Source organism: Molossus molossus, unplaced genomic scaffold (genome assembly GCF_014108415.1).
Source record: "Molossus molossus isolate mMolMol1 unplaced genomic scaffold, mMolMol1.p scaffold_m16_p_14, whole genome shotgun sequence".
In the NCBI taxonomy this organism is placed as follows: domain Eukaryota; kingdom Metazoa; phylum Chordata; class Mammalia; order Chiroptera; family Molossidae; genus Molossus; species Molossus molossus.
In genome coordinates, this window is record NW_023425349.1 from 85,517,878 (window position 1) to 85,538,296 (window position 20,419).

Genomic DNA, 20,419 nt, shown 5'->3' on the forward strand with positions numbered 1-20,419 from the left:
CAGCAGTGGTTCGGTCTCATTAACCTTCAAGGAAGGGGTCAGAGTGATGGACATGCTCTGGAGATAGTTCCACACGTTGTGCTGATTCTAGAATGGCCCCCAGCCTCAGGGGTGTTTTCACCTATGGACAGTTACTGCACCACCGTAAAGGGTGATGAGCTGGGCTGCCCTACACCAGGTTAGGGAAGGAGGAGGGACAGAGCTCATGTCAGAAGCCACCTCCTGCGGTAAGACGTCCTGGATCTTCTCAGACCTGGCCTCTCCCCCTCTGAACTTGCACAGTGTTCGGTGTTTACCTCTCCTTTGTAATTTATGCTCTTCCCCCTTCCCCTGTGTGATTTTCGTATCTCCTCAGTTAGACTCTGACCTCTTTCAGAGCAGGGTTCTTACTCATCCTGTTCAGGACAGACCAGGGCAGGTGTGCAGCTGTGAGATGTGGCCAGGCCAGCTCGGTGCCTGTGTGGACGCAGATGGCCACACTCAGGGCAGTTAGAGGCAGGACCCCTGCAGAGACCCAGGAGCAACCCCTGGTAGTCCATGCCAAACAGGGCCATTGGGGGGCCAGGGGAGGGGAGGGGAGAGGTGCTCTCAGGAGATGCAGGAGACAGGACAGGAACGTCATCAGATGCCTGAAATGCATTCATGATTACCGAGAATGGCACAGATCTGATTGCCTCGGGATGGAGCACCCCGGGAAGGGATGGCTGTAGAAGCACATTCTCATGAAACCCATCTAACCCTGCTGAATGCTCACTGTGGGTCAGGCATGGTGCTAGGCTCCGTTACACACTATGCTGTTTGCCCCAACGAGGCTCAGGGAGGCTGGTGAACAGCAGACTCTGAACCCAGCCACTCTCCCCTACTCTGCCATGTGACCCCTCTGCAGGGGACACAGACGTGCGCGCTGCTGGCTCTACAGGGGTGGACGGCTGAGCAAGACACAGCTCTACTCGACTAAGGTCACAGCCCAGATGTGAGGCTAGAAGGAAGAAGAAGAAAGTGGGGAAAAGGGGCGAATTGGTACCAGATACTGAGGGGGCTCAGTGTCTCGAAGAGCAGTGTTGAACTGTGGGTAAAATGATCGGTCTGGGCCATCAGTGACCCTGAGCTAGTCGGTGAAAAGTAAATAGGATTTCAACATGCAGAAGGAATCTGAACAAAACCGCAAAGGTATGCACAAACTTGGGGACTTAGAAAATGTTAAACAGTCGAGTGTGTGAGGAGTGACAATGGTAGGGAAACCAGGGACCAAATGTTAGGAACTAGAGAATAAGCAGCAAGTAGCTTTGCTGCCATAAACTCCTAAGAACTGGTGGCCAATTCTTGTTGTTGTTTTTTTAATCCTCACCTAAGGATACTTTTCCATGTATCTTCAGATAGAGTGGAAGGGAGGGAGAGAGAGAGAGAGAGAGAGACATCAATGTGAAAGACACACATTGACTGGCTGCCCCGGTCGCCAAGGACCAAACCACAACCAAGGTACATGCCCTTGACTGGACTCAAACTTGCTGCTCTTTGGTGTGCAGGCCAACGCTCTAACCGTTGAGTTGAACCAGCCAGGCCTGGGGTGCGGTCGCCCATTCTTTAAAGTAGATGTTGTACTGGGAATGCGTTGACCAGGTCTGGCCTCTGGGTATGTGGTTCATATAATATTCTTTAAATTAGTGAATTTGACCGAAAAATCCAAATGTATAACTTTCTTTTAAAAAAATAGAAGTCTAGGCTATGTGAAGCCCTCCCTTAGACAAGAGAAGGGTTCGAGCTGAGGACCAACGGCCGACGCACCACATGCTCACCATCCCTAATCTGCACCTCTGTCTGCTGCACTCTGTACTGGCCAGCAGACCACCGGGACTGTGACTTCTGATCTAACTTTTAACCTCATCATTTAACAAAACACAGTGCGTGTCACCACAGCCACGACCACAAAGGGCAGCTTGAGTAGCCATGGCATGCTTTTGTCTGCAAGTCTGTGCTCCAATGTCCTCTTACCAGAGGCCTTCTCCTGGAGCCACCCTGTCTACTGCACTTCCTTCCCAGTCCTCATCACCACCTGGCGCGTTACAGGTGTGTGTGTCAGTCTCTCTCCTGTGGCTCGTGTGAACCCCACAGGGCACGGGGGCTTCCCCTCCCATGTGCACAGGTCTCTCCCAGCTGCCCAGTGCATAGTAAGCACTCGGTACTTATCTGTTGAATGAACGAATGACTATGGATAGATCTGACTCCAGGGAGTGAAATGTTTAGGGTCACTTTAAACCTACCTGCTGTGCTTTGGCCCAGAATACATCTTCCAAGTGAGTGGCAAACCCTTCACTGAGCCACTCCTCTGTCCAGTCCCGGGCCCCGATGGCGAGGCCAAACCAGGCGTGAGCAATTTCGTGGCAGAGACGGGTCCCACAGAGATGGCTCCCTCCAGTCAACGTGCTCTGAGAGAGGAAGACGATGTGTGGGCTGTGGAGAAGGGTGGAGAAAACAGTCCTGTTAGAGCCTGTCGGCGGCTGCCCTGGGGCCGGCTTCCCAGCCGGGCTGCTGTTATCCTGTGCATGCTAGATCCTGACCGCCCGGCTCAGATGCTTTCAGAAACACACCAAGTGACGGTTTACATTTCTGGCAGCGGTTCAGGCTGCCGTCTTTGCCAAACGGTTGTCTCCGTCATCAGACGCTATTACCTGTAATCAGTAACCTGCACCCCAGTTTTACACTGAAGAAATTACAAGGCAATGGAAGCATTTACCCCGAAATCTGGACTGTAAAAGAAGAGCAGGTGTGAGAATGCAAAGCCCATGCTGTCAAGAGATGATCAAAGAAGACACTTGAGCCAAAAATCCCAGAGCTTACAAACAAATTGGGAAACCATGCAGAAGGACAGGAAAAGCCGAGAAGAATGAAACCAAAAATGTTCCATTTCAGACTGGGGCTGGTTACACAGTTAACAAATTAGCAGGTGCCTCGGATGGGTGACTTTTCCAAGACACTCAGATAAAAGTTGGGTCTCCGGAAGGCAGAGATTGGCAATGGGATCATCTCCTATCTGTAGATGCTTACATATTCATATGACATAAGAAAATTATGCAGAGAAAGAGAGACAGACAGAGGGAGGAGGGAGTTAACCCACCCAGGTGTGCAAACAGCCCCAGGGCTGGCACCAGCCACGGAGATTTATCTAATCTCATTTTCCATACTTTGTTTTGAAACCCAGAATACCATGATTAGAACTGAATTGCACAGATGAAATGGGAGGGAGGGGGGAGGCTGCGGGGAGGAGAGGCAAACAGAATACCTCCTGTGCTTCCACCCTCGGCGTTTCTCATTACCCAGGACTTGTTTACGGTCACACTAATGAAGAATTTGCTCTTTAAAAATCTCTCTCCTCTGTCCATTGAACAAAAACAGTTGTGAAACCTCCCAAATTAAGAAACTGTACACACTGGTTTCTCCCTTCAAAAGCCATCTGTGAGCCGTCACGCCGGCTCAGCACAAGCCAGGACTGCTGCAGACCCGTCCTCCGCCCCCACGGCCACAGGGGGGAAGGCCCCACCTGTGTTCTCTTGTACAACATCACCCATTCAGCTCAGAGCGCCCAACTGAAATCACGGAGTCAGGTGCCAGAACAGCCAGCTTTCATGTGAGATAATAACAGGCAGACACGCAAATGGAAAAGCATCTGCCAGGCTCTCGGTGGGATCCACCAGAACCTGCAGATTATAAGAGTGCATTGGGGCAGGGAGGGAGGGAAGGAGGGAGGAAGAAAGAGAGGGAGGGACAGAGAAAGGGAGGGAGGGAGAAAGAGGGAAGGAAGGGAGGGAGGAAGGGTGGAGAGGAGGAAGGAAGGAAGAGCGGGAGGGAGAGAGAAAGGAGGGAGGGAGGAAGGAGAGGGGGAAGGGAAGGAGGGAACCAAGAGGCACAGGAGCTGAAAATGCCCTCTGACTGAGAAAGTGCCCCATGGAGAAGACAGGCTGCAGCCTGGCATTGTCAGTAAGTGACCCCTGGCTCTGGCCTGTGCAGTGCTGCAAAGAAAAGCCACAGAAATGCACCAAGTAAATAACATTCCAGACATACTGTTGGCAGCAATTTACCCTTTTGGCTAAAACAAAACACAAGTAACATCAGGCCTTACACGCAGGCTGAAAGACAAGCCTGCATCAGCAAGGTCTGCGGGCCAGAGAACCAGAGGTGCCCGGGTACAGAGACTCTCGGGCTGACCCCTCTGCCCCACCCAGGAAGGTTCCACAAGCTGATGACTGTTCCTGAAGAAAAGCCTGCCCCCGTCACTGTTTTGTCCCCGTGGGGAAGCCTCTCCAAGGCCCACTTATGCAAACAGCTCTGTGATGGCCCAGAAGGAGTGTAGGAAGGAGGAAGGCAGCTGTCTGTGTGTCTCGGGTGGGGGAGACTGCGCTTCCCTGCCCTTCAGTGTCCCCCCCCCCCACTCCCCCCGCAGTCCTTCCTCACCAAACCCCTTCCCTGCCTGCACACAGCCCTGGCCATGGCATTGCTGGAATCCCACCTAAATACCACTTCCCATCTTTAACCCTTTCTTCCTGGCCGGGACAAATGTATTTCCACTGTCCTCTGAGAAAGACCGAAGCTTAAATATCCTCCTGGACAGGACGGGAGGGTGCTTCGCCGGACATAAGTGACCCACCCAGTAGCAGTGGAGGAAAGCCCTTTCCAGTTCAGACCCAGACCCCAAGTCCTCCCGCAGCGGCGGAGTTCGCCCTCGAAGGCTGGGCTTTACCTGTAGGGTGCTCTGGCCTTAGTTCCTTATGAATAAAATGGCTTCTTTCTTAAAACTAAATTAAAACATGCAGTGAGGTTTGGGTGACCTTCCTCAAGGCTTGGTAACAAAATTCTCACATAAAAGGACCAACAGAATATTCTTTTTTTTCCCCCCAATAGAATATTCTTTCAAGGAGAATGTCCTCCTCTCCTTATGACCCTAAATATCAGAATTTCTCAAGTTACGTCGAATTCTTACACTGCTTTTTTGAACAGTGAGTAAAGAAAAGTACAATGCTCTTAAGTTCACTTCACGGAGTAATATTAAATATTCCTTTACTAAGAGATCATCTACTTCATGCCCACCTTCAAAACAGAATGAATGGTTCAGGATTTTCCACGCCTACCTCAACCTTGATTTATACGTTTCACCCCTGGGCTCCCCACACGTCCCGCGTTCTCAGAGGCCTATTCATGGTCCCAATCAGCCCGCAGTTCATCAGTCTTCGCTCTGACAGGGCCCATTTGAAAATGGGTTTCCTTTTTCTTCCCCCCTGAAAGGGCCTATGTCAACTGCCTCTGAAAATGCCAAATTGTCAATTCATCATCATTACAGAGGACACGGAAGGTAATCACTAGCATGATATCTTCATCCTAAAAATGGTTCTTGCTCTCCCTCTTTCTTTCTTTTTTCTAATTACAGAGTTTATCATTTTTTCCCCAAATAAGAGATGGGCAGGAAAACAGTGCCTCAGCTCTCAGGAAGCACCAGCCGGCGAGCGTGCCTTCCCTCGGGCTGAGCCGGAGGAGGGCCGGGGGCAGGGCTGGCGCCCCGCACAGGGCACGTGTGCCTGCCCGGCGGCCTCCCTGCCCCTCGGAGATCAAAAATCTCTCTTCTGGTCTGAAAACAGTTTCTTAAGACTGTTCCTAAAAGCTACCTTCCCACCCAGATGAGATCTCTAACGTGAAGATACTTTTACCAGAAAAGGCACGAGAGCCTTCGTTACTCCCAGAAACTGCTCCCACCCTCCGGGAGGAATTCCCGTTGGGGCGGAAATGGAGAATTTCATCAGATCTTAAGCAGGGGCTGGTTGTGATTTATTCCTGCTTTGTCCAGGAAGACGTGACCCCCGTGGGCCATCTCGCCGCTCAGACTCCAAGCTGCTGCCTCAGCGGCTCAGAGGGGCTCAGAGGTGGCTTCGGATGGGACCAGGCAGGAGGACAGGAAATGGCTTTTGGTTTAGGACAAGAAGAGCCCTAGGCCACCCCTCCATTATAATGGAGCATTGAGCAGGAAATAGACTTATATTCATCAAACTTAAACTTCTTGAGGGTTTAGAGTTTTTCTCAGTTTCAATGAGATGTGGGGCCCCATTGCTCACTATAGAAAGGAAGGGAGGACCAAGAAGGAAGGAAACTGAGACTCCTTTCCCTCCAAAGGCAAACTGGATAGTTCCAAGGATCTCATAACCATGTGAAAGCAACTTGTGTGCCTTGCATGCTTAATTACTTGCTAATTTAATTTGGACAACTGAATAGCAGACTCCCAGTAGCCTAGGGCAGTCTGAAAGAGAGGACAAGGTCCTTACCCCTCCCTTAGGTTCAGAACAGGGTTTCTCTGTCCTTCGTAAGTGTGATGTGATACATACCAGCACTACCAAATGCTCCGCGCCCCTTCATCTCTGCAACGAGATCCCTTCGTCCCTCTCTCCCAGATGGAGTCTAACGGAGGGCACGCCTTCATTAGTCCCAAAGGCAAAGGGGTAGCCTGGATGACCTGGCAGGGTCCCTGTGCCCTTCTGGCTCTCACACTGCTCTGTGGGTACTAGTCACCTTCGTTTGCCCCACCTGGCATCTGCTGCGGCCACAGAGTTGGTCTTTAAACTGTAGCCTCGGGAGATGAGGGGAAGGTTCTTTTGTGGAAACCAGTTCTAAGAAGGTGAGGAAAGCTTACGACATCTGATCAACATGGGGATTTAGGTTTAGAGAAGAAGATCACATTAATCAGTGTAGATTCTTCTTTAAAAATCCTGAATAGCAAATAGGCAGCAAAATGTCTACTCATCTACCTGAATGAGTTTTTGGTTTAGCGCAAGGAGTGACCGAGGAAGCCCGGGTCTACATCCAGAGACTCCAACAAAATCCTCTCCTCCTTCTAAAGACCCATATTGTCTGAGACTCTGTGCTAGGCCCTGGAGTTTACAGTCATCATCTCATTTAATCTACCCATGACCTCAGGAGATACATCTCATTATCCCCATCTTACAGATGATGAAAGTGAGGCACAGAGAGTTTAGTAGCTAGCTCAAGCTCTCACGGCTGCAAGCAACAGAGCCTGTATTTTAACTCACGCGATGCTGACCCTGAAGCCTTATTTGGCCCACTCTGCCAGGATCACTGGGTTTAGACCTGTGGATTTGAGGCTCCCACCCCTCTATGCCAGTGGAAGCCCAGTGATGCATGGTCATTGTTCCCCCAGGAGCTCTATCTTCAGAGTCTGCCCAAGGGAAGCCACCAGCCATACCCTGGGAGCTCTGCTCCTTAAGTTCACACCACAGCCAGAGCTGGCTCGAGGTCACCAGGCCTTTTGGTCAGCGAAGCTTTGGCCTCTTCCTGGTGATGGCGGGTCTGGTTCGGTTCTAGAAAGAGACCACCTTTGGCAGGGCGATGGGCACTTCTACAGCACCAGGCAATCTGTCCACAGCCCTCAGCCCTGCATGCTAAACGGAGGTGGTGTTGGCGCTACATTACTAGGAGCTGGCTGCACCTAGCTGGTTACCCTGCCTGAGGACGGTGGTGGGTTGGTGTCCAGTGGTTATGCTCATCTAAAAAAGCTAGATAAAGCTGCAAGTGAATATCTCAGTTTTTAAAGCCAACGAATCAGAGACAAAAACAGTGTCTGATTGGATTTTTAACTTGACAGAGACTCCTTTCCCTCTGAATCTTAAGGTGCCTGTTCAGTCTAAGCAGTCTTTGGATTCTCAGAACAGAACAAGAAATAACGTATTTGTTTGTTTTGTTAATCCTCACACAAGGGTATTTTTTCCATTGCTTTTTAGAGAGAGTGGAAGGCAGGGAGGGAGAGGGGAGAGAGGGAGGGAGGGAGGAAGGGACGGAGGGAGGGAGGGAGGGAGGAAGGGAGGGAGGGAGGGAGGGAGGGAGGGAGGGAGGGAGGGAGAGAGAAACACTGATGTGAGAGAGACACATCAATTGGTTAACTCCCACACATGCCCCAACCAGGGCCAGGGGTTGAACCTGCAACCCAGGTACATGCTCTTGATCAGGAATCAAACCTCAGACCCTTTGGTTCACAGGCTGATGCTCCAACCACTGAGCCACACCAGACAGGGCAAGAAATAATGTGTTGTTGTCGTTTTAAGTTACAGGATACTCTGGGGTTCTGGACACCAGGGACACACCCATGCTCAAACTCTATGAACAATATTTATTGTAGTTGAACATGTCTCCTGAATCATCCCTACATTACTCATGAACGAGAGCTGTGCACTTTCTGCAGGATCTGGAAAACGCTTCTGGTAAGTAATTACCAATTAAAACATGTTGGCAGCCTCCTTTGAAGCACATGAATGACAAAATGTGATTCTCTCTGTTCCCTCGACCCCCACTGCCATCTTTCCCAACCAGGGTGATGATGTTTGCTCCCATAAAAAGAGCTAATAAAATTATCCTCCACTGTGATACAGGAAAATTTTTTATTTAATAAAATAATGCATTTTGCTTCACTCCCAGAACAGCAATAAATGGCGCCACAGCGAACCACAATAGCTCATCCAGTTGGTTTCTGCTGTGCACGCTGGTCTGTCATTTGTGGCCACGTGGGAGCTTAGGAAGCTGCTTCGTGAAGGGACACGTCTGGGCAGTTGGCACCACCCTCATGAGAAGAGGGGTTAGGAGTCTCCTTTGAAATACAGTGCACATACTATTTGGACCCATAGATCATCTTCCAGTGTTCTCCGTCTAGAGAAAAAAAAACTGTGGGAATTTCCCAAATGTAATGGGTGATGGGGACATCGGTTGCTTCCACAACTGGGAGCAAGCATCCACGTCCAGTCTGGCGCTCTGGGAATATTTCCCCATCCAACTAAATCTGCATTTCGGATCCACAACCTATACTTTTTCAGTGTATATCCCACACAATACACAGTGAGCACAGCTGTGAGTACGTAAAACACAGCTAATGAAGCTATTGTGATAACCAAGACCTGTGTGTTTTTCCATACAAATAACTGTAAACCGACTTCTGCCCATCCCTGTACTTGCTAAACCTAGCAATCCTACCTGGGGGTGGGGAGGTTGTTAAAACAGATCGCTGGGCCCCACCCCCAGACAGCCTGGTTCCAAGACCTGCGTGGGACCTAAGAGTCTGCATTTCTATGAAGTGCCCAGGTCCAGAGAGCCAATGAGCTCCACTGTGGTAGCTGCATAGCACTAACTTAAAAAAAACTCCACTACCAAAAGTTATAAGTGGGAAGATTTTGCCCACAAATCCAGATTTTCAAATGATATTGAAAACCTGAAAGATCTGGCCGTACTAGGCCCTCGGTCCCACGTGGCGACTGCAGCTGAGTCGCTGCTGGCCCTTCTGGGTGGGGCCCAGCTCCCAGCTCTCCACCACGCCCTCCTGTCTCCCTGCCCCTGCTGAGTCCGCTTGTCATCTATAATCTCAGGTGTGCTTTCTCCCCCCTTTCCTATAGCAGGACTATGAGAAAGGTGAAACCCCGCCTCCATCACAAGTAAGAAGAAAAACCAAGTATTTGTCAGAGGATGCTCTGCACATGTGCTCATTTATATTTGCTGCCAGACACCTCACAGGCATTTGGATTTCATCTCTTGTGTAGTTTTCCTTATGAAAAATTCTACTATCAGCCTTGTTTATGGCTATAAAATGGTTGAGCAAACCATTTCTAACTGGAGGGCAAAGACACAAATTTCAGCCTAGTTCAAGTCAGTCACGACAAATTCCATATTCCTAAGAGTGGAATTAATTAAGTTTATTGTATTTTTGAAATCCAAACACAGTTTCAATTATTACTTGCCACTAATGGCTTATAATGAAGGCAGAGCTTGTTAGCTAAGCAAACAACTGGAAAGTCTGTTTAAAGTGTAAACAGAAGGAAAATTCATGAATTAAATGAATGAATTCACTGATTGTTCTCCCTGGGCTGTAAAGAAGCATTCAGCTGCCACAATATATATCACCACCTTTGTTAAAAGGGTTAGCCTGCTCTAGTTTTCTTTATCCGCTCAGAGATCTTCTTAGTGGCCGCTCACAAAGTAAATGTCTCTGGATTTCGGAAAGTGCTCATCTGCGTCGATAAGTGCCATTAAGGATAAGGGATCACCTGGCTACTGAGGGTTAAAGCTCCGAGCTGTTAAGAACAATAGCCACATTTCCTAGTCGTGAACTGTGACTCCAAGCACAGACCTATGGCAGGCCTATGGAGCGAAAGGGACAAGACTGCCCATACTTCCCAGGGTGGTCTTACAAAGTGTGGGACAGATGGTCATTCTCAGAGGTATTCAACGTAAGAGCATTTCCCTTTAAAAGGTCGTAAACCTCACCAGAAACAAAAATAAACAAATAAAAGGTTTTGCCCTCCAAAATCACCTGGTTTTAACAACCTTTCCTTTAAAATCATGAACCCTGCATTTCTTCTCTCCAAATGGAGTGCATCAGGTTTATTGGCTATCTATAGTTAAACCCCATTTCTCCCGGATGGTTCCCTTGATCGTCGTTCTCAGATATGTGCACCATGGTGCCAGTGTGGGGGAGAATCCCAGGAATTCCTCTCCTAAGTAATTCTTAGCCCCACGTCCCCACTCCTGGGTGGTTGCCATCTTCTGACTCAAAAGGCGCTTGATCTGTGTGGAATGTATTCAGCTGCAAGTAACAGAAGAGACAGCAGACCCTGGCACGTATGAGGAGGGTTTTTTCTTTCTTTGAACAAGGCCCCTGGAGAAAGGTGGTTGTGGGGTTGGCTCAGTGACTCAGCAATGCGGTCAGTGCCCCAGGTCTTTGTCTTCCCACTCTGCCCTTGTTAGCATGTTCACTCTTGTCCTTTTGCTTGCCTCCTCATGGTCACAAATTGGCCACCCCAGTTCCAGGCATCACTTTCATGTTCTACATAGAAAATAAGGGGTGTGTGTGTGTGTGTGTGTGTGTGTGTGCGCGCGCTGTGCCAGAAACTCTCTCTTTTATCAGGAGAGCAGAACTTTCCCTAAGAAGCCCAGAGCAGGTTTGCACCTGGTCACCCCCAGCTATTACTCCTTTAGCATGGCAAAGAGGGTCCTTGGCTCCTTCTGATTCTCTGGGGGAAGAGGGCAGGAAGAAGGTTTGCTGATGGCACTCCAGCCGAGTCCTCTTCCTCATGAATGTTACAGTCCGGCCCCAGGTCATCTTTTAGAATGCAAACACTTTGGGATAATACACTAAAATAGTTCACACTGAAGTGTTAGCAATGGATGACATGATCTTTTTCTAGACAGAAGGCATCGGAACGCAGGGTCTGAGGAGTGGGCAAGTAGGGGGAGGTCAAAGACACAGTCTATCTCCTTCCCAGCTTCAACTGATGCTGGCTGGCATTTGGACTTTTATTTTACCTTCTTACACTGCATGGAACACCAAGAACCTGGTAAAGCTACAGGCAGGACTATGTATCCCGGCGCTTTTCAGGGTCTCGGGCTTTGGACCCCTGGCTCCACTGCTTAGCAGCTACCCACTACAGCAGTTTCTTTTTGCAGCTGAAACAAATTACCACACACTTAGTAGCTTAAAACAACACAAATTTATCATCTTACAGTCCTGCAGGTTAGAAGTCTGACATGGGTCTCACTGGGTGAAAATCTATGCTGTTAGAAGCCAGGTCCTTGTGTCAGGTAGGAGGTGGCTGGAAGGGGGTACGAGGCCCTCCTGGGTGTTGGTCATGTTCTGTTCCTTGATCGGGGTGCTGGTTAGGGTGATGGGCACAGTTCGTGGACATGTGACAAGCTACACATTAACGACACACATGCACTTTCCCGCATGTGCTTGACTTCACAGAAAAGCTGAAAGTAGACACAAACGAATAGGGTGGGAGGTGTCCATTTCTGCTTGGAGAAATCAAGGCAAAGATTAAACCAGAGCCGCATCCATAGGGGCAGAAACGAGACCGGAGACTGGGCAGCCTGCCCCACAGCCCTTCAAGTTGAATATAGCCGAGGCCAGTTCCCAACACTAATTATACATACATTTTTTAAATCCCTTGAGGGAAATTTTTGTTTTCATTTGCTTTTGCCATAGAGTCGCGTTTCTTTTGCAAGTGAAAGGTACCTTGTACCCTTCAGACACACCTGTAAAAACAGAACTGATACTGTCACAGATCCATGTCTGCTTCATTTTCTTTCAGACACAGTGGAAAACATGCCCTAATAATAAACCCCTTTTCCATCCTGGGCAGCTGGAAAATTACGCTGTGACTGAAATGACGCCATCCGGCCGGGGCGCGAGCGGCAGCTGTTCTGAGAAGTCTGGGTGAGGCAGTGACAGCATGAATGTGAACGCGCTCGGCCACGGTCCCACCCTTCTTATTAGCAAATGGCTTTTTTATTGCCGTGACATTTAGAAAATGAAACTGAGGCCGCCACAGCGTCTGAGGCCACTGATCACCCAGCATCCTTATCTCTGAAGCGAACCACACTGGCCAAGACAGGACAAGGATGACAGTGGGAAGAGCTGGTCCTGAATAACTAGTTCCGGGGCAGGAGAGCAGGGCGAGGGCCTGGGCCGTGGGCCCGGGGAATGGCTCAGGCTCAGCCTTCTCTCTCCCTCCCAACTCACTGTTTCTAAAATGACCACAAGGCGAAGTAGTCATAATAACAGCATAAGTAGCAGTAGCAATGGTAATAATAGGAGTCATTATAGAACTATGATAATATCCTTTGATGTAGACTGTTGATGTTCTGTAACAAAATACTCTAGGCAAAATCCAGCACACTCATTAGGCAAATAGAACATCAGGACAAGGCCCTGACTCTCCTCCAACTTTCCAATTTTTAGGATGAACCGTATGAAATTGTCCATATTCGACCATTTTCAACCTCCAAAAATGGGCACTTTCATATGGCTCGTGGACTTTCCCTCCCCCACCCAAGATGCTTCTCAGTAAAAGGGACAGGAGCAACCACAGCTCTAGGGAAATTGCCCTATCTCTGGAGCAACAGAGCAGTAGAAATGCCGCTGCTCCCGCTGTGGAAAGGTGTAGATGGCAGGTTCTGGGCAAATGGTCTCCGAGAGGGCTGGGCCCTGGGTCAGAAGCCCCTCTGTGCTCTGCCTGCTCAATGTGAAGCCACATCTCTCAGAGTAGAAGCAGATCCTCAAGTCAAAAGCATAGCAGGAGTGGTCAGAGCAGGGAGACAGAGGAGCATCGCTCCCCAGCCTGGGAGCTGCGTGGGCCTGCTGCTGGCACGCCACGGGCCACCCCAGCCCAGGCCTGCACCTGCGCGCCCGAGGCCCGAGGCTGGACAGCACTGCAGACAGGCGGGAATGCCCACCAGCCACCGCAGATGCCGGACCTTCCCTCCCGGGTGGAGTCAACCCCAGTGGGTCCAGGCACTGAGTGACCCAGGCTCCAGTGGGACACGGCATGCTGTCTCCGAGCGGTCCCCACAAGGTGGGCACGTGTACCACACTTGTTTAGGCAGCTGCCAGGAAGGCTTGGGGGGGAGAGCAGGACTCAGGTGAGGAGGAAGGAGGAGAACGTAGGGGGCTCTGTCAAGAGGAAGATAATTCATCCATGACGGGTGGGGGGATCAAATCTAGGGCAGGGACCTGCTCGTTCCAAGGCTGGCCCAGATTCTGGCTCACAGCAGTTCTGTGAGCTAGCCCTGAAGTTGGGGGTGTAAGACTGCTTCTGGAATCCCTGCACACTCAATCCAAAGGGACCCGACAGACCCACCACTCCTCATACTCCACGTGGGAAAACAAAGACCCAGAAGCCAGTGCCCAGGGCCACGCGGTGGGAGCTGCCTGTGTGCCATGTCCGCAGGACACTTCCTCCAAGCTGGTTTACAAAAACCCCCGGCCCAGCAGTGCCAGCCCGAAACTGGGGACTAGAGCTCGATGGCCCCTAAGGACAGAGATCGGCGTGCGCCACCCTCCGTCAACACATTCACAAGATGCTTCTGAGACCAAGGTTACAGCAGAACAGCAGCTGACAACGGAGATGTTTACTCTGGTCGGACCTGGCCTTTTCCTCTGCTGACAAAGGGCTACCCTGAAGGAAAGAGTCAACCACATTGGCCTGCTGTTGTTCGCTGGTTTCATGTGGGAGGAAAGGAACAGAAACAAGAAACAGAAAGCATTTCATACTATTTTTTAGGTATAAAACGTGTCCTATGTCTCATAGTTGTAGAGCTACAGTGGTTCACTTCATTGTTTTCTAATTTTCTCTCTTGTTTTTTCATTCTTTTTTTTAAGGCTGTGAAAATTCACTTTGGGCTGGAACACATCTGTGGAGAGCGAGCCTGGCACAAAGGAAGACAGGTTACGCGGCAGCATCAGTGTAGGTAACCTTAACTACAGTGTTTGCTTTTGCAAACACTATAATGTATGAAATAAAATATTAATAGCCATTACCTCAGTTCTGAGAACAGACCTGAGTCACAGTTTCGTGTGTGTGTTTCCACGCTTGCCCCTCGCTGTGAAAACTGCTCACGTTACTAGGTGACGGTGGCCTCGGAGCGGCAAGACCCAGCCCAGCGTGTTTTTATTCCATAATGTCATGGGCACTGTTGCTTATTTTGGCGACCAAGTCCAGCTCTCCTGAATTTATCGCCTATTACACATTTTAAGACTAATCACCTAAACACGTACTAGAAGGGTTGGCGAAATTATTTTTAGCTTAGAAAGGAAAATATTAGAATACTAGAGTAAGACTAACGTCTCTTGTTATCAGTGACCAGACTCAGCTGAACTCTGACATTCGAAAGCAGCAAGAGGCAAACTGTATACGGAGGCGTTTCCGATGCCTCGTGTTTGTGTACCGCACGTGCACGGCAGACTTCGAGGTGTGCACACAGCTTCCCGGGGGCTCGGGCAGGTCTGCTCCCCCTTTCCTCTCTCTGCTTGTCCATTGTCTTCTTAACAAGCTGAAGTTCTCAGAGGCTTAAAACCAACTGTTTGATGGTTTTGTGTATGATGACTCTACAGCTGAGGGGAATAACAAATGGAGGTCGAGTGCCCACCCAGCCCCTGGCACACGGTGAACGCGCCACAAATGCCAGTCCCTCCCTCTTGCACTCTCTTAGATGGCTAAGTGCTCTCAAGTCCAGGTTTAGAATCGATTCTTCAAATCCCTCATAAGAGTGTCAAGGGAGCACCCTGCTCTTGCTGTCGGGGGCCCAGCAGGGATGAGAGCTAACTTCCTCTCCGGACAAGATCCTGGCACAGCGAGCTGGGCCGAACGAGCTCTCCCAGCCACAGCTCGGTTGCAGGGCTCCTGGGCTCCATGGCTTCATTAGGTGGCCCGCCGCACTGCGGTGTGTTTTTTAAATCTGTGCAATAAAATTTGGTGTGGTTGGAGAGGCAGGGGCGGATGGGAACCCACCCACAGGCAAATGACGTCAAAAAGCTAGAGGGAAACATTGGGCTTCTCTGTTCTCCAGAAGCTTCTGCTATGTTAAGCAACCTGAGAAGGAAGCTGACTTTCCAATAAAAAACAGCCGCGTTGGCAGCTGTCTGAGACAGGCTGGGGTCTGAGACTTCCCTTCTCAGGAAAAGTGGGAAAATAATTTCCATAAGTTAGAAGGGAAGAAACACGGAGTTCAAAGAGGCCTAAAGCTGCAAAGGCACTTGATGGTTATTGGGTGTAATCTCCACTTTCAAACAGCAAATAAGGAAACTGAGGCTCAGAGCAGGCTGAGGACTGGGCCTCCACCCCGGGTTTCCAGGGCATCCCACTCTCTATCCCATACTGTGGTCACAAGGCAGCTGCCCTTGTCATCGGCTCAGAGAAGGAACCTCACGTTCCCGTTTGCAGAGGAGTTGCTTCCATGGAGGTTCGTGGATGGCTGAGGGGAGAACTGTCCTATCCCACTGACACGCCTAGACCAGAGAGCGTGCTTGGGAAGCTCTGGGGAGGCTGTGTGTGTGTGTGTGTGTGTGTGTGTGTGTGCACGTGCACACAACCAGGCAGGCTGTTCCCACTGATATGTTTGCCCACAGTAAATATCCTAACGTGTGAGGTTGAGCACCCTTGGTCATGGGCCCTGCACCCTGTACCCTAGGACTCTAGAGCCACACTGGTCTCAACTCTTCAGTTTTCTCCTCTGCTGAAAGGGCCCCGAGGTGAGAGCTAAGGGGCAACTGAGGCACACGGCAGGGCTGTCCGCACAGTGCTCACGCGCCTGCAGGTTCAGCTCTTCCCTGTGTCTTTAGGAAACTACTTCTGCCTGATTTTAAAAGTCTGTTATGTCGGAAACTGCTTTCCTTAGTCAATTACCTCTCCCATCGGTGACCTCTCCAAAAAGAACTCCTTCAATTAACAAAGTGATACCCTTATAATTTTATAACATAAAATTATTACCCTTAAATTTTTTTTTTCTTCATTGATTTTAGAGAGAGGAAGGGAGAGGGACAGAGAGATAGAAACACTGATGAGAGAACATCGACTGGCCGCCTCCTGCACGCCCCCCACTGGGGATCGGGCCCACAACCTGGGCATGTGCCCTGACCGGGAATCAAACCAGCGACCTCTTGGTGCCTGGGTCGATGCTCAACCACTGAGCCACCCCGGCTGAGCCACACCAGCTAAAATTATTACCCTTTATTTTGGTAATTTGTACCTTTATATTTTAAAGACCATTCACATGCATCTTATTTTTCTCTTTTTAATTGAACTGCAACAGCTTTGTGAGGGTTGTGGATCTTTTCCTTTCAGGTGAGAAAACAGAGGCTCAGAGAGGGGAAAAGCCGGGCCTGGAGCAGCCAGCTCTTCATCCCACCACTCGGAGCCTCTCGTGGTGGAGCCAGCTCTGGTTCCAGGTCCAAGTGATTTCAATCAGGGAACCTAAGTTCTTGGTCCAAGATTGGGTTGGACAAATAGGACGCAGAAGGCAGACACTGATGCTGAACCATTCATTCATGCAGCAAATATTTACTGAGAACCTGCTAAGTGCCAGGCCCTGCGCTCCGTGCTTGAGATACATTAATGAACGAACAGAGACAGGGACCAGGGTTGTCATGGAGATCACAGTCTAGAAGGGGGAGATAGTCAATAGGCAAAATCTTTACTTCTGTATTAAGTCATACCTTTCTTTCCCTCTCTTGGTTCCTGTGTTTGGATCTGCAACCCCCCTGCTTTATGTCCTGCTTACTCCTGGCGTCTGCAGCCCCTCCCCTCAGAAGCCCCACTCCTCACGCCCTGAAGAAATGACAGGAGTGATGGATGGCTCTGCACAGCGTCTGACTACTTTCCTCTGCATGTTGGCAGTTGTTAGTGATGGGTGTTATTATCTGATCATTGATAGATTTCATCATTTGTAGCTTTCTATCATGGCTTTTACTGGAAGGGGTGTGTGTGTGTGTGTTTGTGTGTGCACATGCAAGTGTGTGTGTGTGTGTGTGTGTGTGTGTGTGTCCTAAGGTATATTTTAAGATAGGTTTGAACAGGGTTGGGGTAAAGGTGTGAAATATCTTTCCAATAAGGGCTCAGTGATACATACAGGGAAGGTATGTATGAATGACAAGGCTGTCCCTCTAAATACAACTACAGAAAAGAAATGACAAAACAACAGGTATTTTTACTGTTTAGATTAAACGAGAATTTTAAACCACATTGTTGTCTTTATTTCTTGTCTGTATGCAAATCTCAGCTTCTAGCTCCGCAGGCTGACTCCTCTGTCTTACTTGTCTGTTACTGGGGACTCAAGACGGTTATTTAATGCGATCGCTACACAATACTGCCTTTATAATGTTTCAAACCACCTTTCTTAAACAATATGTAAGTGGAGTATAAAGAAGCCAAGGTTTGAAATTTACTAAGAGATCACTGATTGCTTTTGAGCTTGTTATTGAGATGAATTAAATGCATTCTTTAATCAGGGAAAAAAAGCACAAGAGGAAGAAATCACATAAAAGCATAAGCAGCAACTCAAAAATTATTGTCCTGGTTTATTTTATGTTGCAGCTACATAAGCCCTCCCTTTTTGTGTGTCCATCAATAAGATATCTGTTGTGCTTTTGTACAAAGAACAAAGATGCTTTTATCAATTCTCAAAAGTCTGTAGGACAAACCATTCATGCTGTCAAACCCTTTAAAACCTTTTCAACAAATAATGAAATCCATCAGTGACAAATGTCAACATACTAATTTGTTAAATGCAAAACAAAAGCAACATTCAGACAAGGCGCTTCATTTCATGTTATATCAGCACTCCAATTTGTACCAAGTTTATGGCAACCCACGGATCATGCAATATTAAACAGGACTGCATTATAATGACTAAAACTGGGACAATAAACTCCCCTTAGCGAGAATGCGAATGGCGCAGCTAAATGCGTGCTGTGATTCTAGTACATTCAACTCCTTCCAACTACTAGAAATTTTCTGACGACATCTATTTCTAATAAAAAGGGGTAGTATAATCCCGATGGATGCATTTCAGGTTGATAAAAAAAGAAACCTGAAAAACAAAATTGAAGTTCTAGAGAAGACCTTAGAACTCACTTAGTCCCATAAAGCCAAATGCAGCAAAACGAAATTCTTAAGGTATGAAATCCACAACGAGAGGATTTCCTAATTTTTATTGTTAATCATGATAAAAAGGATATTTAACCATGACTGACACATTCCACATTATGGCAGACATTTTTTTAAAAGCCTGAAAAAAACAAGAGTGGGTGATGCTGAGGCACAGGGCTGTCCCTGTCTGCACTGCGAGAGGGTAGTTTCCCTGTTATTTTTTAAAAAATATGATTTTATTGATTTTAGAGAGAGAGAGGGAGAGAGAGAAAAACATCAATGTGAGAGAGAAACATGCATCCGCTGGCTCCTATACACCCCCTACTGCTCATGAGCCCTGACCAGAAATTGAACTTGAGACCTTTGGGTGCATGGGTTCATGCCCAACCAACTGAGCCACACTGGCCAGGGCTCCTTGTTTTGTTTTGTTTTTTTAACAGCTTCAAATGAGGCCCAGTGCCCTGGAAGACTGGCAGCCAGACACACTTGAGTTCCTGGCTCACCCTCTCTGGGCCTGAGTTTCTGATCTCTAAAATGAACATCACAACCACTTTTCAGAGAAGCTGCAAGGATTTCCAGTGCCGTGTATGTTTCTGATACATGAATCTTTTGGCTAGACTTCCCTCAGATCACTTGATTCCACCTGTTACTTCTGGAAAGATTAACTGAGTTGGGCCTGTGGGCGGCTCAACTGAAAAAGCACCAAAGAGCACCATTTTGGACAAAAAGAAGGAAAAACGGAGTAGTTAGGTGTGTAGTCAGATGGCATCAAATGGCAATCACAAGTGTTGCGGGGGTCGTTTAAAACTTGTACCTCGCTTGGATCTCCATGTTTCGTCCTTTGCTCAGTCACTACACAGAGGGCGAGAGTGCCTGCTGAGGGCAATTCACCACCACTGCCCGCGTGGTGCCTGCTGGCCTGCTGGCCTCTTTAAAACAAGGAACCGGAAATACGAAAGATTATCACAAAAAGACAAAAATGAGTTTCCAGCCTGGCCGCTTTGGCTCAGCAGTTAGAGTCAGCCTGCAGACCAAAGAGTCACGGGTTCAATTCTGGTCAAGGGCACGTACCTGGGCTGTGGTTTGGTCCCCGGCTCCTGCGGGAGGCAACCAGTCGATGTGTCTCTCTCACACTGATGTTTCTTTCTCCCACTCCCTCCCTCCCACTCTATCTGAAGATAAATGGAAAAAATATCCTCGGGTGAGGATTAAAAAAAAAAGAGTTTCCAATTTAAAAAAATCTGGCTGGCACACTCATGTGCGCGCACGTGCGCACACACACACTCACACAAGCATATTTCTATCTAAGAAAATAACAGAAAACGGGGGCCAGAAAATGTGCCTAAATTGTGGCTAAAGAGGTAGGTAAACTGATTATCTTCAGTAAATTCACAGTTGGGCAATTGCCACCTGCCTGTCTCAAACGCCACTCTTGTCATTTTTTGGTGGGGGGATAAAAATGCACTCCTATGCTTCTAGTCCTAAATGGGGGAGTGCTACTGGGGAGACATTAAACAGCTGCTGTGTTTCACCTTCACAGAAACCTGTGTTTTAACAGCTGACCCCACTCACCCTACCGCCACTATGGATACATTTGCTGAGATGAAGCTCAGCACACAAAGCAAGATCCTGCCAACTTCATTATTCTCCTTTCTCATCTTCCAAACACTATTCATACTGAACCATATTAACCTTTCGTCATCCCTTTATATATATGTGTGAAAGAAATATTAAATGACACATTCACTGGGAAACTAAAACATCTTTTTTCCATGCTTAAACACTCAGGCAATTAGTACACACAAGTCAATTCTAAATTCTTGATAGTCAAAGTGTGGTCTGGGAACAGGACCATGGGCATCTCCTGGGAGCTTATTAGAAATAAAGAATCTTGGCTTCATCTCAGAACTGCCAAATTAGAATCTGCATAATAAGATCCCCAGTTGATTCATATGCACGTTAGA

General features: G+C 48.5%; 1 protein-coding gene across 1 annotated transcript in view; it reads right to left on the reverse strand.

Annotated features, from left to right (window-relative positions):
- The window catches only part of LOC118629797 (aminopeptidase O (putative)), a 339,962-nt gene that overhangs the window by 157,014 nt on the left and 162,529 nt on the right, over nt 1–20,419 (reverse strand). The window contains exon 7 of the mRNA XM_036261438.1: nt 2,262–2,451. Within this exon, the coding sequence (XP_036117331.1) occupies nt 2,262–2,451 (190 nt within the window). The remainder of the gene's footprint in view (nt 1–2,261; nt 2,452–20,419) is intronic.